Here is a 17,129-nt window from a genome sequence, read left to right as displayed (position 1 = left end):
TTCTTTGCTTGGATTGCAAATTAAATTGACACAGGACAGATTAACAGAAGAAAAACCATTTTAATTACCTGCATAGGCAGCAGCACAGGAATCTCACAAAACATGAAGGGCCAGGTGATTGAAGCTTATAGCATTCTGAGCTAGAAATAAATAGGGGCTTGGGGCTTCTGTGGGGACAGTGGGGAGGCGCCACAGGTTATAGGAGGGTTAGTAGAGGAAATGTATGGTAAATAATGTTGCCTTGTGGCCGCGCGCGGTGGCTCATATCTGTAATTCCAGCACTTTGGGAGGCTGAGGCGGGCAGATCACAAGGTCAGGAGTTCAAGACCAGCCTTACCAACATGGAGAAACCCCGTCTCTACTAAAAACACAAAAATTAGCGGGGCGTGGTGGCGCGCGCCTGTAATCCCAGCTACTGCAGAGGCTGAGGCAGAGGTTGCAGTGAGCTGGGATTATGCCAATGCACTCCAGCCTGGGCGACAGGGCAAGACTCTGTCTTAAAAAAAAAAAAAAATTCCCTTGTTATGCAGATAGTCTCTCAGGTAACAAAAGTTGTCTCTGAGCAGCTGCCTTCCTGACACAGATACTTTTACTATGTGGACTTCCTTTATAGATGTAAATTTGCTTTACAAAAGGACAGCTTTTCAGAACTACTCCCGTGTCTGCAGTTTCTCAGAATAACCAGCTTGAAATGTGCCAAAGAAGTGTATTTTGGGATAGCATATTTTGGTATTCTACAGTCATAATTTGGGGTGTTGTGGCCTGAGCCTCAGCAGCAAAAAGAGCACAGGATTCAGAGTTGGGAGCCCTGGATTCTATTACCAGCTCTGTCCCCTAACCCAATGGTCTTTTGCGAAAGGTCCTCGAGTTCCGATTGGAGTCAATTTCCGTAAAAGGCAAAGAGGAATCGGAGTTCCAGCTGGCTCGAACATTTGTAGATTTCGCGCCTTCCCTTTTCGCCCCTCCTTCCTCTCCACCTTCTACCCACCCCGAGCTACTAGAGGCCCAGCCCATTTCCCCAGGCCAGGAGTAAGGCTGAAGTGAAGTGACCGCGGCCATAGCAAACAGCGAAGCTCATTATAAAGTCCTGGTGAGAACCTCAGCTTCTGATGAGTCAGAACGCCACGGAGCAGGTTGCTGCGCTTGACTGATTGGGTTTACCCTATTTTTGTTTTGAGTTAGAGCCAACTGTCCTCATTCCTTTTCGTGGCTCTGAGTAGGACCTGCTCGCTCCATTACATCTCTTCCTCTAAACGCCTGCATCTGAGATGCTGGAAAACCCTGCGCAGCTCATAACCCAAGGCCTGGTTCCCATTCACCTTTCCTCTTCTACTTCTAAGCTGCCCAAGACACTCCTTCGCCAAAGCTCTGTCTGGAAATGAGTCCATCTAAGGTCAAGCCTTGCGTCATGTGCCAGGGGATTAGACGAGTGGATTCCAGGCCCAGTTTTGCTTCTTCAACTTTGCTGGGAGGCTTTGGGCAAGTTATTTAACCTGTCTGGGCTTCAGTTGCCTCACTGCTAAAATGGGTACGGTAATGTTTACTTGAAAGAGCAAAGGGATTGGCACAAAAATCGCATTAACAAATATCTTCATTCTGGCAGGGCGGGGTGGCTCACGCCAGTAATCCCAGTACTTTGGGAGGCCGAAGCAGGCGGATCACCTGAGGTCAGGAGTTCGAGACCAGCCTTGCCAACATGGTGAAACCCCCCCCCCCCAAGTCTCTACTAAATATACAAAAAATTAGACGGCCGTGGTGGCTGGTGCCTGTAATCCCAGCTACTCGGGAGGCTGGGGCAGAATTGCTTGAACCCGGGAAGCAGAGGTTGCAGTGAGCCGAGATCGCGTCACTGCACTCCAGCCTGGGTGACACAGTGAAGCTACGTCTCAGAAAAAAAAAAAAAAAAAGAAATACTTTCGTCTCTCTTGGGGAGGTGGCTGTGAGGACAGCAGATCTGAGTGGGAGAAAACCTAGAGACGGTCTCCCTCCCTTCTGTACGGAACAAGCAATTATTGGGCACCCTCTTTTTAGTGAGGAAGCAGGGACGGAAAATGAGTCCTTGGGACAGCGCGGGAGGAGAGGGTGGAAAACGTACCACTATTTAGGGAAGCACGGAAAGGGCTCTCGATCTCTCACAAAGTGCCGTCAGGGCAGAATCAGGGCAGAACAGTCAAGGGCCCAGGGATTCGAGGAAGCTTGGGCGGAGCGGAGAGCCCAAAAGTTGAAAGTTTTCTTGGCAGATGAGGGAGGGAAAGGGATTTCACGAACAAGGATCTCGTGGGTGGGCTGTCCCAGTTGGCACGCGGCAGAGCGCAGACCAGCACCCGGCGGTCTGATCTGTGTAGGACAGACAGGAATCGCTTACTAAGGCTCCAACCTTTTAGAGTCAGCAACAAGCTCTTTCTCCGGATCTGAAGGCGGAGGGGCGCTGCGCCTTCCTTGGCGAGGGCCCGAGCGCGGCCAGACCGCGCACCAGACCCGGAACGTGGGGCCTGAAGGCTGGCGGCCGACTCCGGAGCTCGGCTCCCCAACCGGGAAGTGATCGCGGCAGCCCACCCGCCTGACGCCAGCGGAAGTGCGAGCCCCTGGCGAGCCTGCTTCGCCGCCGGGCGCCCGGGAAGGGGCGGGCACGGGGCGGGGCTGGGGGCGGGTGAGGCGGGGCCGGCGGCGGGGCGGGGCTTGGCCGCGGTTGTTTTTACCCAGGCCTGGGCGCCTAGGCGCTTGGCCGAGGCTGATCTGCGTGCAAGTGTGAGCTGCGGCTGAGCCAAGCGCTCGAGGCGCGAGGCAGCCAGGACAGTCGGTGCGGCGCGGGGAGCCAGCGAGCGCGCCCTCAGCGTTAGCCGCCGCGATGTCAGCTCAGTGCTGTGCAGGCCAGGTGAGCGAGACCCGGCGCAGCGCGGGGGTTGTCAGATCGGAGAACCGGGCCAGGAGACCAGGCGTCGAGGACCTGCCTGGGTGCGCTCCCAGCTCCGCTGCCGAACGTAGGGCTCGGGTGGGTCGCTCGGGCTGGCCCTGCGGCACTCAGCCGTCCGGGAAATCCTGTGCCCTGGGCGGGCGGGAAGGGGTAGGGGGAAGCCCAAGAGGCTACCCTGGGGTCTTCCCCTCCGGCCCCCGGGACTCCGCGTGGGGCGGGGCGTGCAGGGCTCGGGCGGAGGATCCTGACTGCTCCAGGGACGTGTCGCCTCCTGCACCCGGCACTGGTGAATAGCGCCGAGCTCCGTAGCCCTCTCCATTCTGCCTGTCGGATGAATCAGGAAGAAAAGTGGGTTTAGGCAACGTCTCCTTTCCTATGCCCTGAATAAAACTCGGGTCAAACAACCCAAGCAGGTTGCGCTTGGCATCTCGAAGTCGAGCGTGGGTTCTGTACCTCTGAAAATGTCTGGAAGCCTGACTTCCAAACTACCGGGCGCAGGTCTGGGCGAAGGGAAAACAGCCCTGCTTCCTGAATTTCCCGACCCAACCCTGGCTCGGTACTAGCACGACTGCCTGGGTAGGGCTCGAGCCTTCCTGTCTCTCTTTGCAAATAAACTTGCTCGAACCTGTTTTTAAACTCTCGCCTGTTTAAACCTATGATATCTTAAAACATTATGTCTCCTACAAGTTACTGCATCAGTGTAGAATTAGTACGTCTTAGCCCTGTAATGCTGGTTTCACTCCTTCCTGCAGAGTTAGAAAAAACGAAGTAGGCGAGTCTCCTGGATGTGGAGCTCCTTTCTCTCTGTAGATGTAGATTATCAGCGTTTCGGTACAGAGTTTTAATGGAGGTAGTTTTCACGAACGAATCAGACTCTGGGGAGCATCCAGGTTCGGGGTGTTCTTGCTGACACTCAGCCTTTCCACAGTCGAGGCCAGCTGTAAGTGATGCAGGGGTTAAACTGTGGGTTTCTGTAACCGGCGATTATATTGGCAGATTATCTGTCCTGTTTGGAGTGGCCACGTGGAGCTGTCTTGGTTTTTGAGGTCTAATACTGTGCTTGGCATGCATTAAAGCTGGTCTTTTCAGAGTTGAGGAAATTGAGGCTTTTGACTACTGAGATGAAATGATTTTTTTCCCTGAGTCAGGCAGAGAGAGAGAGAAAGAGAATGAGAATGGTCCCCACCTTACCAGGTTTTTGAGAACAAGGTGGACCAGCAAAGACTGTTTTCAGAAAGCTCTGCAAATCTTTTCTTCTCGGTTTGAAATATTTCTCTCCAATATGATGCAACACTTTTTATTACGTAGTAATTATATTATAGCTCTTTAGGGACATCTGTCCTGGTCCCTTGAAGTCCCCTTGAGGCTCTTTCTGTCATTCCCAAGTGCCTAATTTAGGGCTCTGTAATTACCAGTATTCAAATGGGTTTTGTAAAAGAATTATTTTGCTATTGATGTTTTGGCAGGTTTCTAAAGTCTCCCCTCTTAGGACTGTGGAAAGAACCAAATCAAAGTTAACCCCTGTTTTCCCAGGCCTGCTGGAAGCATCACTGTGGTGGGCCTCAGTGCAGTGTGATAGTGATCACACTGATTTCCTGTGGATGGGGCGGTAGCAAGTTAAAAGGAAAGCAAACAGGCCAGGCGCAGTGGCTCATGCCTGTAATCCCAGCATTTTGGGAGGCCAAGGTGGTCGGATCACCTGAGGTCGGGAGTTCAAGACCAGCCTGACCAACATGGAGAAACCCCATCTCTCTAAAAACACAAAATTAGCCGGTTGTGATGACGCATGCCTGTAATCCCAGCTACTCGCTGAGGCAGGAAAATTGCTGGAACCCGGGAGGCAGAGGTTTCGGTGAGCCAAGATCATGCCATTGCACTCCAGCCTGGGCAACAAGAGCAAAAAGAGCAAAACTCCATCTCAAAAAAAAAAAAAAAAAAAAAAAAAGAAAGCAAACAAAACCTCACAGCACCTTCAGAAGTTACCAGTTCTTTTGTTTGTTTGGGCACCTACCTTGTGCCAGGAGCTGGCTATATAGTAATAAGTCAGACAAGCATCTCTGCTCTCAATGGCCTGTCTGGGCAGGGGAGATCATTCATAAACATGTAAACAATGAAATGATGAATATGATACTGGTCCTGTCAGAAGGCCTGTGGTAAGCAACCTTGAGGAGGGTTGCTGAGAGAGTCTGAGAAGATGCCTGTGGAGTTGAGACTGCTCAGTGAGAAGAGGGAAGGGAGTCTAGGGTGGCTGGGGTGTCTTAGATGAGGTCAGAGAGAAGAGCAGGACCAGAAATGGCCAGAGCCTGTCAGCTGCCTTTGAACTTTGGATTTAATTCTGGTTGCAGTGAGAGGCTGTGGGAGCATTTTGAGCAGGGGAGAGCTGTGGTTTGATTTGCACTTACAAGATACTTGGGGTGCTGTGCAGACTGGACTGTAACGGGGGCTAGAGTGGAGGTGAGGAAAGCAGTTCGAGCTGGTCATGCAGCATTTGGTGAGGAAAACCCAAGTGGATATTTGTCTCTTAGGGGCAAGCAGTGTTCTAGGCTTCAGTAGTGAACAAAAATCCTTTCCTGATGGAGCTCGAATCCTGGCAATCTGCTGTTGCTGTAGTCCCAGGAGGAGAGAGCGTGGTACCTTAATTTAGACTTTGACTGTAGGAGTGAGTACAGTGGGACATTGTTGGCTTTGGGTGTATTTCAGAGGTAGAACTGGGTTTGAGCAAGGATTAGAAGTGGGATATGGGAATGAGACAGACTCGGTTTCTGGCCTGAGCCCTGGGTAGATGATGATAGCATTACTGAGGTGAAGTAGGAGGCTGTTAGGAAGAGGACATTTGGTGAGGAAAACCCAAGTTTCTTGGCTTTGTCACATTAGGGATGCCTATTATAAATTTAATGGAAATGGCAAGTCACCAATTAGGTATTTAAGTCGGGAGAAGTTTGAGGTCGGAGAGAGACATTTTGACGACTTTCTTTAACTGAGGACCGTCATGAATAATATGTAACCCATAAAAGAGCCTGGGCTTTGGACTCAGGCCTGGCTTTCAATTTGGAAATCTGGACAGTGAGGACTGGTGTGACTGGATGAGTTACCCTCTATTACCTAACTTTACCTCAACTGTTGAATGGGTACTTCTTAGGGTTATTGTGAAAATTACATGTGATGGTAAGTGTAAAGTCTGTAATATAGGATTTGGCAGAGTGTGGGGAACCCCCCAAATCTTAACTTACTAGTGGCCATTACCCATCTGCATCAGGATAATATCCAGATCATCTTATTTTATTTTTGTATCTACTCTGATATTCACTTAGATTTTGCTTAGGGTGTTGGCTAATGGATGCTAAGAAGGTAGAGATTACAGGGAGTGGTCACTCAACATTTTATGGGTTCAAAGTTCTGTGCTAGGCCTCTAGGGACAAGGTAATGAACACAGGGCTTCCTTGTTCTCCTTTAACTTAAGGGCTATGTGGAGGTGGGAGTGTGGGGGAAGTTAGCTACAAAAAAATGACAGTGCTGGCTGGGCGTGGTGGCTCTTGCCTATCATCCCAGCACTTCGGGAGGCCGGGTGGGTGGATCGCTTGAGGCCAGGAGTTCGAGAGCAGCCTGGGCAACATGGCGAAACCCCGTCTCTACTAAAACAAAAATTAGCCAGGCATGATGGTACACGACCTGTAGTCCCAGCTACTTGGGAGGCTGGGGCACCAGAATCACTTGAACGCGGAAGGTGCAGGTTGCAGTGAGCTGATATTGAGCCACTGCACCCTAGCCTGATCAACAGAGTGAGACACTGTCTAAAAAAAAAAAAGAAAAAAGAAAATGACTGCGCACTGTCAGAGCGGAAGTGAGGTATGTGCTTGGAAAATCTAGACAACCTTTCCAAGGCAGTTTTACAATAGGGATTGGGAGGGCTTACTGCAGGCAAGTATAGGCATGTATGACAATAATAATGCTGAAATTTATTTCAGCCCACAGTATGTGCTTTGTTTTTACATACATTATAATTCATTAATTCCTCACAAAACCCCTGCTTGAACTCCTTTTACAGGTGAGTCACCTAAAGTATAGAGAAATAAGTGAACTGATGTTACCAACTGACTGATGGTAGAGCCAGGCCTTGCATACTGGCCCATCTGACTTGAGTTGGGTGACTTTTGTACCAGACTGCTATTCCTTATTATTCCTATATGAATAAATAATAATTGCTCCAGATGGACCCAATGCAGTTTTGAATACCCTGCTATTAGGCCGTTTTGGTAGATATTGTTGGCTGCCAGTGGTTAATGGTTGGATGAGGTTTGACTTCTCCCTCATGCCTAATTCAGGTCATAAAGACCAAAGTCACAGACCAAATTCTGTCACACATACAGACAGTGGCATACGTACAGAACAGTGATGCAGCCCGTTCTAAGACTTCCTGACGTTCCAGCTCTTTGACCTTGTTGGTGCTGTCATAGGCCTCTTGCCTGAAAAGTTCACCTGAGGCAGATGCGCCAACATTCTAGTAGGCAAGACTCAGCTAACTTCTGGTTGGTGGGCAGCCAAGATTATTGCCCCAGGAGAATCAAGCCCATGGTTGCCATTCTGAGTAAAGATTCACTCCGTCTTTTTCTTTTTTTTGAGACAGTGTCTCGCTCTGTCACCCAGGCTGGAGTGCAGTGGCACAATCTTGGCTCACTGCAACCTCCGCCTCCCGGGTTCAAGTGATTCTCCTGCCTCAGCCTCCCGAGTAGCTGGGATTAGAGACGCCTGCCACCACACCTGGCTAATTTTTGCATTTTCAGTAGAGATAGGGTTTTGTCATGTTGGCCAGGCTGGTCTGGAACTCCTGACTTCAGGTGATCCGCCCGCCTCCCAAAGTGCTGGGATTACAGGCATGAGCCACTGCGCCCGGCCCTATTCACTCTATCTTTATAGCCAGTTTATGCAAAGCAGGAATGCCCAGGCCCAGTATTTCCAGCCAGATCCTATTTCTAGATCACCAAGATTTTCCTCAATGAAAACCCATTTATGTGTGTATGTATGCATGTATGTATGTATGTATACACGTATGTACGTATGTGTGTATGTACGTATGTATGTATGTAAAGATGGGATGTGGCTGTTCCCCATGCGGGAGTGCGGTGGTTCAGTCATAGCTCACTGCAGCCTCCAACTCCTGGGGTCAAGCCATCTTTCCACTTCAGCCTCCTAAGTAGCTGGGATTACAGGTGCGTTCTACCATGCCTGGCCAGTTTTTAAATTTTGTAGAGATGGGTCTGGCTTTGCTGCCCAGGCTAGTAAAACTCATTTCTAATGTCTGTTATGTTAATTAACAAAGCCTTGAATGCCACCAGGGACTATCCATTGTCAAAGATAAACAAAGCCAGACATTAGTTAAAGCAGTAAAAACATGTTTTATTCAGTAACTATTGACTGTAGGGGAAAGAACTGAGCTCCATTCAGTTTTGTGCCGAGGTGACTGGGCCCTTTAAAGTGAGCATAAGGGAGTAAGGAGGGGAGTGAGCAGTGGCTCAACAGTCAGGAAAGCGAAAAGTTACAAAGGGTTGGTCGGTGTAAATGCGATTAGGCCAGCTGTGCCTGCCAGCAGTGTGGCCTTTGATTAAATGTTTGCTGGAATACGTCTTATCAGGGCAACTGATAAGCCCCTAGAATGCAGCTTAAAACACACACCCACATACACAGAGTCCATGAAGACTTATTTAAAAAATAAATGACATACCACATACAATAATGATGATGCCAGGCCGGGCACGGTGGCTCAAGCCTATAATCCCAGCACTTTGGGAGGCCGAGGCGGGCGGAATTCGAGACCAGCCTGGCCAACATGGCGAAACCCTGTCTCTACTAAAAATACAAAAATTAACCTGGCGTGGTGGCATATGCCTGTAATTCCAGCTACTCAGGTGGCTGAGGCAGGAGAATCACTTGAACCTGGGAGGCGGAAGTTGCCGTGAGCCAAGATCAGGGCACTTTACTCCAGCTTGGGGAAGACAGTGAGACTCCGTCTCAAAAAAAAAAAAAAAAAAAATAATGATGATGTTTCCCCCAAAATGTCCTTCCTTCTTCACTGTAAAACCCAGATCTCTACTTTGAGGTCCCTACTCAATTAATGTTTCCTCAGTAATGATCCTTCTCTTGTTTTGAGAGTCCTCACAGAATTTGTGCTTCGTAGACTTGATTGCACCACTTAGTACTGGGTCATCTGATTCATTGAAATTAAATCCTGGCTACTGCAAGGATGTTTCCTGTCTTCTCATAGGCAGAGCTCTTACTGTGACCTAGCTGAACCCCCTGTTGAGCTCTTTTGGTTACAAAACTCTTGTTCCCTATTGCTCTTTGTTTATAGTGATTGGAGATGTTAAGTCCTCATTTATATTACATGGTGCTTCCACTGGAAGGGATCCAGTTACAAAAATTCATTCTTTCCATGATGATACTGTTTTGAACAATGTGGGGAGTATTTGTGAAACAGAGGGAAATCACACATCATTATCCAGAGAGAACAACATTTTGATGCTTTATATTCAGTTACTTATATTTAATACATATATATATATTTATTTATTTTTGAGATGGAATTTTCGCTCTTGTTGCTGAGGCTGGAGTGCAATGGTGCGATCTTGGCTCACTGCAACCTCTGCCTCCCAGGTTCAAGCAGTTCTCCTGCCTCAGCCTCCTGAGCAGCTGGGATTACAGGTGCCCGCCACCACACCCAGCTAATTTTGTGTTTTTAGTAGAGATGGGGTTTCACCCTGTTGGCTAGGCTGGTCTTGAACGCCAGACCCCAGGTGGTCTGCCCACCTCAGCCTCCCAAGGTGATGGTATTACAGGCGTGAGCCACCGCGTCTGGCCATTATTTATAATTTTACTTTGCAAAGTTGGGATTATGTTGGAAGTGTTGTATTTGATCCCACTCTTTTTGCAGAATTATGGGGTGACTGAGAAAGTTTTTTTAACATGCACCCACCACTTATTTGTAGCTGTTAATGTTTTCTGGGCTTACATTCATATGTAGATAGTCTTCTACCTTCAAACTTGATGGTTTCTTTAGAGGTGTTAACATTGAATGTGTGAAAGTCACTTAATGAGCTTTTGCGTTAAGAGGTTTGGGTGTGTTTCTATTCCCAAAAGGCCAAAAGTAATGAAAAAAAAAAAATCCCTAATTTCATCTCTGTTAGGTGGCATCATTGACAATATATTTCTGTCATTTTCAACATTTTCTTTAACTTTGACCTTTTCTTTTTCAATTACTTTCACAGTCCAAATGGTGATTGAGTCACTGTTTCCCTGCTGTATGATGGTGGCCATCCTTGCTTCCACTGCATTAACATTGAGACCTGTGTTTCTTATCACTAGCACTAGCACTTTTGTTTTCCTATTCATCTTTATAAAGATGTGGGCAAAATGCAGTAAAATGCCCTATAATTGTTCTGTCAAGGTGATGTTTTGGTTGATGTTGGCTAAATGCGGTAGTCCCCCTTTTTTTACCTGCCGTTTTGCTTTCTGTGGTTTCAGTTACCTGAGGTCTATTGGGGTATGAAAATATTAAGTGGAGGGCCGGGTGCGGTGGCTCAAGCCTGTAATCCCAGCACTTTGGGAGGCCGAGACAGGCGGATCACGAGGTCAGGAGATCGAGACTATCCTGGCTAACACGGTGAAACACTGTCTCTACTAAAAAATACAAAAAAACTAGCCGGGCGAGGTGGCGGGCGCCTGTAGTCCCAGCTACTCGGGAGGCTGAGGCAGGAGAATGGCATGAACCCGGGAGGCGGAGCTTGCAGTGAGCTGAGATCCGGCCACTGCACTCCAGCCTGGGCGATACTGCACTCCAGCCTGGGCGACACAGTGGGACTCCGTCTCAAAAAAAAAAAAAAAAAAAAAAAAGAAAAAAAAAAAAGAAAATATTAAGTGGAAAATTCCAGAAATAAACAGTTCACAAGTTTAAATTATGCCCTGTTCTGAATAATGTGATGAAATCTCACTCCATCTCACCGGGATGTGAATCACTTCTGGCCAGCATATCCATGCTGTCTAGCTGTCTACCTATGCTCCTCATCCCTTAGTCACTTAGGAGCCATCTCGGTTGTCACATCCACTGTTGCAGAATTGTAGTCCTTGTGTTCAAGTCATTCAAGTCACCCTTATTTGACTTAGAGGCCCCAAAGCGCAAGAGTAGTGATGCTGGCATAGTATCATAAGTGTTTGATTTTATTATTTGTTATTGTTGTTAATCTCTTACTGTGCCTAATTTAGAAATTAAACTTTATCATAAGGCCAGGCAAGGTGGCTCATGCCTATAATCCCAGCACTTTTAGAGGCTGAGGTGGGTGGATCACTTGAGCCCAGGAGTTAAGAGACCAGCCTGGGCAACATGGATAAACCCTGTCTCTACAAAACACACAAAAATTAGGCAGGGCATGGTGGTGTGTGTGCCTATAGTCCCAGCTACTTGGGAGGCTGAGGTGGGAGGATCACCTGATCCCAGGGAGGTTGAGGCTGCAGTGAGCCATGGTTGTGCCACTGCACTCCAGCCTGGGTGACAGAGCGAGAACCTGTCTCAACAACAACAGAACTATCATAGGTATGTATATACAGGAAAAAACACAATGTATATGGGGTTGGGTACTATCCAGAGTTTCAGGCATCCCCTGGGGATCTTGGAACACATCCTCCTCTGGTAAGGAGGGACTACTCTAAATAGCTCACTGGTGAGCTGATACAGGAAGGGTGGCTTAGAGGTGTCTTTGTGTAGTGTAGCTAAGTTCAAGTTGTCAGATAATCCTCCGTCACTTAACCTTGAACAGAATGGAGAGTGAAGTTTGCACTCTTAGTTGGAGAGTTCGCTTGACGGTTGCTCATTCAAATGTGTTTTCTTGGGCAGCTCTGTAGCTGACCTGGCAAGCTGACAAATAGCTTTGGGCTGCAGCAAGTCTGATTTTGTAGGCACCGTTGAGGAAAGGCCAGTCTGTAGGCGTGGAAGGCAGCCTCTGACTCATCTCTGTGCTAATTAAATAAAAGGTAACAACCCCTTCCCCAGTGCTTGCTTTCCGCCCTCCTTTTCTGTATAAATAGAGGCTGTAGGTTTCCCACAGATACTGAGTATCTGGGAGTGACTATGAGACATGGAAGCGTTACTTTTCCAGTTTTCCAGGTGTTTTAATGTAATCATCAGTTAGAGCCTCAGAAAGGACAGTGCAGTAATTATGGCATTGTCTACTTTTATTTCAGAGCAGTGTGTGGCCAGATCATCTATGATAACTTGATGTTAAAAAGGAAATCTTCGCCGGGCGCGGTGGCTCAAGCCTGTAATCCCAGCACTTTGGGAGGCCGAGACGGGCGGATCATGAGGTCAGGAAATCGAGACCATCCTGGCTAACAGGGTGAAACCCCGTCTCTACTAAAAAATACAAAAACTGGCCCGGCGTGGTGGCCGGCGCCTGTAGTCCCAGCTTCTCGGGAGGCTGAGGCAGGAGAATGGCAGGCAGGAGAATGGCGTGAACCCGGGAGGCGGAGCTTGCAGTGAGCTGAGATCCGGCCACTGTACTCCAGCCTGGGTGACTGCGAGACTCCGTCTCAAAAAAAAAAAAAAAAAAAAAAGGAAATCTTTGTATAAGCCGATATGTCTACAGAACTAGCCATTGGATGTAATTCTTTGAACCAAGCTATTTTTAGTATTTTAAATGGTCATACCTGCCTAATTATAAAGACCCAGTGTTCTCTTAGTGTTCTGAGTCAAGCCGCATTGTTAGTGAATTTTACATATTGCTATTTTCAGTTGAATTTAGGGTTATGATTGGATCCTGAGAGTAGTAGCAATCAAGTTACCAATCTAAACCACTGTGATTGTTCCCAAATCTTAGGCATCTCAGGTAGTCTACAGTAAACCTTTGCATCCCTGCTTAAAATGTATTTTAAAACATTTCCAGTGAGAATATCTTCATATTCTTCTAGCTTATATATTAATGATATTTCAAAACATTTTAGAACTTAATCTGAGAGTATAGGGCAGTAGGAAATTCAAATAGTGAGTTGTGTGATTACACAGAACATCTGTTTGAATTTTAAAAGGAAGCAGGATTTTACTTTTGGCGTTTCTTCCGTAGTTTGCCTTGTGAGATTAAAATTGCTGATGTTTAAGGAAAGCAGCTGTTGTGGAAAAACTTAATGGGTTTTTATCAGAGAGTAAATTTTGAAACAATTTGTGGGTTTTTGAAGTAAGGTTACAGTATATAGTGATTAGACAGCATTTTTACTCCCTCATGAAAACTGTCTAGTCAAAACACAAGTGAGAAAAACACATGCATAACCTCTTAAATCTTATTTATGAAAAGATAACTGGAGGAGATGGGAAAATCAGACTTCTGTTTAAGTATCATTTTTATAAACTGGCTAAGTGCATTTTGAAACAAAATTCATGAGGTCTTTGTGGAATGCCTTTTCCATTTTGTTTTGTTTTGTTTTTTTTGTGCTCACATTATGTCTCAGCAATTTAATGGAGGGCTGATTTCCTAATGCTTTGATCCTTGGTGAGTGTGGTTCACCCGAACTAGGGAGGAATTCAGTCTTTTGTTCTTGATTCCATGCTCATTGATCTCCTCCATTGCCATTCTCAGAAACAATGGCAGTATTTTGTTTCCATAGTAATGACACTGTTTGCTCCAATAGGATTCTATAGTGGTAATTTTTCTTTTCTTTTTTTTTTTTTTTTTTTGAGACGGAGTCTTGCTCTGTCGCCCAGGCTGGAGTACAGTGGCTGGATCTCAGCTCACTGCAAGCTCCGTCCCCCGGGTTTACGCCATTCTCCTGCCTCAGCGTCCCAAGTAGCTGGGACTACAGGCGCCCGCCACCTCGCCCTGCTAGTTTTTTTGTATTTTTTAGTAGAGACGGGGTTTCACCGTGTTAGCCAGGATGGTCTCGATCTCCTGACCTCGTGATCCGCCTGTCTTGGCCTCCCAAAGTGCTGGGAATTTTTCTTTAGCTTTGCTAGCCTTATCCCTGAGGACTCTAGGACTTTGTTGGACTTATTTAGTTAGCTGTTACTCTTTTTTTTTTTTTTTTTTTAAGAGCTTACAGTCTTTAAAGTAAAATGTCAATTGATAAATATTCACTGGGGCCAGGTATGGTAGCTCACACCTGTAATCCCAGCACTTTTTGGGGCTGAGGTGGGTAGATCACCTGAGGTCAGGAGTTGGAGACCAGCCTGGCCAAGATGGTGAAGCCCCGTCTCTACTAAAAATACAAAAATTAGCCGGGCATGGTATCATGTGCCTGTAATCCCCGCTACTCAGGAGGCTGAGGCACGAGAATCATTTGAACATGGGAGGCTGAGGTTGCAGTGAGCTGAGATCATGCCATTGCATTCCAGCCTGGGCAACAGAGTGAGACTCTGTCTCAATAATAATAATAATAATAATAATAATAATAATAATAATGGCAACAGAGTGAGACTCTGTCTCAATAATAATAATAATAATAAATAAATAAATATTCACTGGGTACCTAGAATAATAAAGTTCAGAGGCTGTAGCTAGCCCTGCTTGTGCTTGGGAGTGACCTGTGAATAGATGCTGAATTTGCTAGCTGTGTGAGACTGTGCGTGGGACAGACTGGATTGAGGGTTTGTTTGCTCAACTTTGCACCTTTTATCTTTTGGAAAAGGGGAAGAAGCTGGGGGTGCCTTGGCAGGGACATTTGCCCCCAGAAGTGGATGAGCCCACACAGGGGAGCATGAGGAGAGTGGGTCCTCCTTCCTGAATGGGCTCTAGGGATCCATGCAATCCTGCAGTTGCCCACACAGTTGTGTTGTTTATGTCCTGAAACTTTTCCAAGAAGAAAGTCCCCATCATTTCTCAGCTTCTCAAGGAAATCTGACCTCAGGAAAAAACAGCTGTAGTATGAGAAGGAAAGCCCAACCTTGGAACCTTGAGAAACATCTCCAATTTAAAAGGCAGACATTCCCTGTAGCCAACGGGGAAAGAAAGGAAATTAAGTGAAGGTAGAGCCTGCCTGGAGGGTGGGGACAGGTGTGGAGCTACTGGCCTGGTCAGAAGACAACCTGAAGTCAAGTGAGAGAGGAAGATCAAAGATCAGTGCCTGTGGATTTTTAAGAGTGCTGGCTTACCCGGAGGCTGAGGTAGGAGGATCGCTTGAGTACAGGAGGTTGAGACTGGGTGAGTTTTGATCTACTACACTCCAGCCTGGGCGGCAGAAGGAGACTATGTTTCTTTTTTTGTTTGTTTTTGTTTTTTTGAGACAGAGTCTTGTTCTGTCACCCAGGCTGGAGTGCAGTGGCGTGATCTTGGCTTACTGCAACCTCTGCCTTCCGGGTTTTAGGGATTCTCCTGCCTCAGCCTCCCAAAAAGCTGGGATTACAGGTGCATGCCACCAGGCCCAGCTAATTTTTGTGTTTTCTAGTAGAGATGGGGTTTCTCCATGTTGGTCAGGCTGATCTCAAACTCCTGACCTCGTGATCAACCCACCTCAGCCTCCCAAAGTGCTGGGATTACAGGCGTGAGCCACTGTTCCCCGCCAAGACCATGTTTCAAAAAAAAAAAAAGAGTTAGGCCGGGTGTGGTGGCTCGTGCCTGCAATCCCAGCACTTTGGGGGGCCGAGGCAGCAGATCACTTGAGGTCAGGAGTTTGAGATCAGCCTGGCCAACATGGTGAAACCCCGTCTCTACTAAAAATACAAAAATTAGCTGGGCCAGGTGGCAGACATCTGTAATCCCAGCTACTTGGGAGGCTGAGGCAGGAGAATCACTTGAACTTGAGAGGCAGATGTTGCAATGAGCCAAGATCACGCCATTGCACTCCAGCCTGGGTGACAGAATGAGACTCCATCTCAAAAAAAAAAAAAAAAAAAAAAATGCTTGGGGGTTTTGGCAGCCTCAGTTTCCAGGCAGCAGAAGGGAGAGAAATGCTGGGGAGCTGAGGGACTGAAGCCAGGGAGGGGAGGTTATTATCTTTTAAGATAAAAGGAGGAGCAGATTAAGAGCCTAAAGAGGTCTGGGCTGACCCTTAAAGGATGGTAGTAGGAAAACAGCTTCCTGCCCCCAAATTGCAGGATGCTGAAGTTTATTCTTTAAGTTCTGTCAAAATCGAGTCCAAGGGTAGCTCTCCATCCCCTTTTTTCTTCAAAGAAATCCCCCACTTTCTGTGCTCTCCCCCATCTTCTTTTTCTATCAAAGTTTGTGGAATCTTGTCAACTGGGATTCAATTCTTTGAACAATTCTGGAGAAGCAAGTCTAGTTCTGGTGAGATCCAGGTTTTGCTGCTTGCTTGATTAATTAATTAATTAATTTATTTATTTTAGTAGAGACAAGCTCTCACTATGTTGCCCAGGCTGGTCCCAAACTCCTGGGTTCAAGCAATCCTCCTGCCTTGGCCTCTCAAAGTGTTAGAATTACAGGCGTGAGCCACCATGCCCAGCCTTGCTTGATTTTTGAGGCAGGTCATGGAACCACAGAAACTCTTGGAAGATACCTTAAAAGGCATCTGTTTTTAATGACCCATCTGAAGCTCAGATGTCCATTTTAATACCGCTCTTCAGTGTGCTTCTATGTTTGAATCACTCCAGTTTTGGGGAGCTCACTACTGTTCCTAGTTCTTAATTTTTCTTGTTAAGTGGAGGAGATTCCTGTCTTGTCTCCCTAATGTTGTTAAAGAGATAAAATCCCCTTTAACAATATTAGTGATTGTTAAAGGGATACAAATCAGATGTTATATGTAAGAGTCCTTTTTTAATCTGTAAAGTGGTGATGCAGTGTGTCAGCATTCAGTGTAGGAAGCCAAGATCGCTCTAGGTATTTTAAAAAGAAGAGGATTTACTACTGGGAATTAGGTATGTTTAAAAACTAATTGTAGAACTAAAGGAGCAAGAATGAAGGGGCCACCCACGTTTGAACTTAAGAATGTTGCCTAAAGACCAGGGTTCTGTCTAGGTCCTGCTGCTCAGCACACAAAAAGCCAATGACTGAGATGGACAAGGATTGCCAAGGAAGAAGGCTTTAATCGGGTGCTGCAGCCAGGGAGATAGGAGCTTGGTGTCAAATCCATCTCCCTGACCTGCTAAAACTAGAGGTTTGTGTAGCAGGGAAGAAATGTAACAATGTGTAACATTTTGAGATGCAGTCTTGCTCTGTCACTCAGGCTGGAGTGCAGTGGCCGGATCTTGTCTTACTGCAACCTGTCTTACTGCAGCCGCTGTCTCCCGAGT

General features: G+C 46.9%; 1 protein-coding gene across 1 annotated transcript in view; it reads left to right on the top strand.

Moving 5' to 3' along the window:
* Positions 1–2,688: 2,688 nt before the first annotated feature.
* Positions 2,689–17,129, top strand: part of SERINC5 (serine incorporator 5) — a 122,499-nt gene continuing 108,058 nt past the window's right edge. The window contains exon 1 of the mRNA XM_023214946.2: positions 2,689–2,875. Coding sequence (XP_023070714.2) covers positions 2,849–2,875 — 27 coding nt within the window. The 5' untranslated portion in view covers positions 2,689–2,848. The remainder of the gene's footprint in view (positions 2,876–17,129) is intronic.

Source organism: Piliocolobus tephrosceles, chromosome 4 (genome assembly GCF_002776525.5).
Source record: "Piliocolobus tephrosceles isolate RC106 chromosome 4, ASM277652v3, whole genome shotgun sequence".
Classification (NCBI taxonomy): Eukaryota; Metazoa; Chordata; class Mammalia; order Primates; family Cercopithecidae; genus Piliocolobus; species Piliocolobus tephrosceles.
This window is presented reverse-complemented; position numbering and strand designations above follow the sequence as displayed.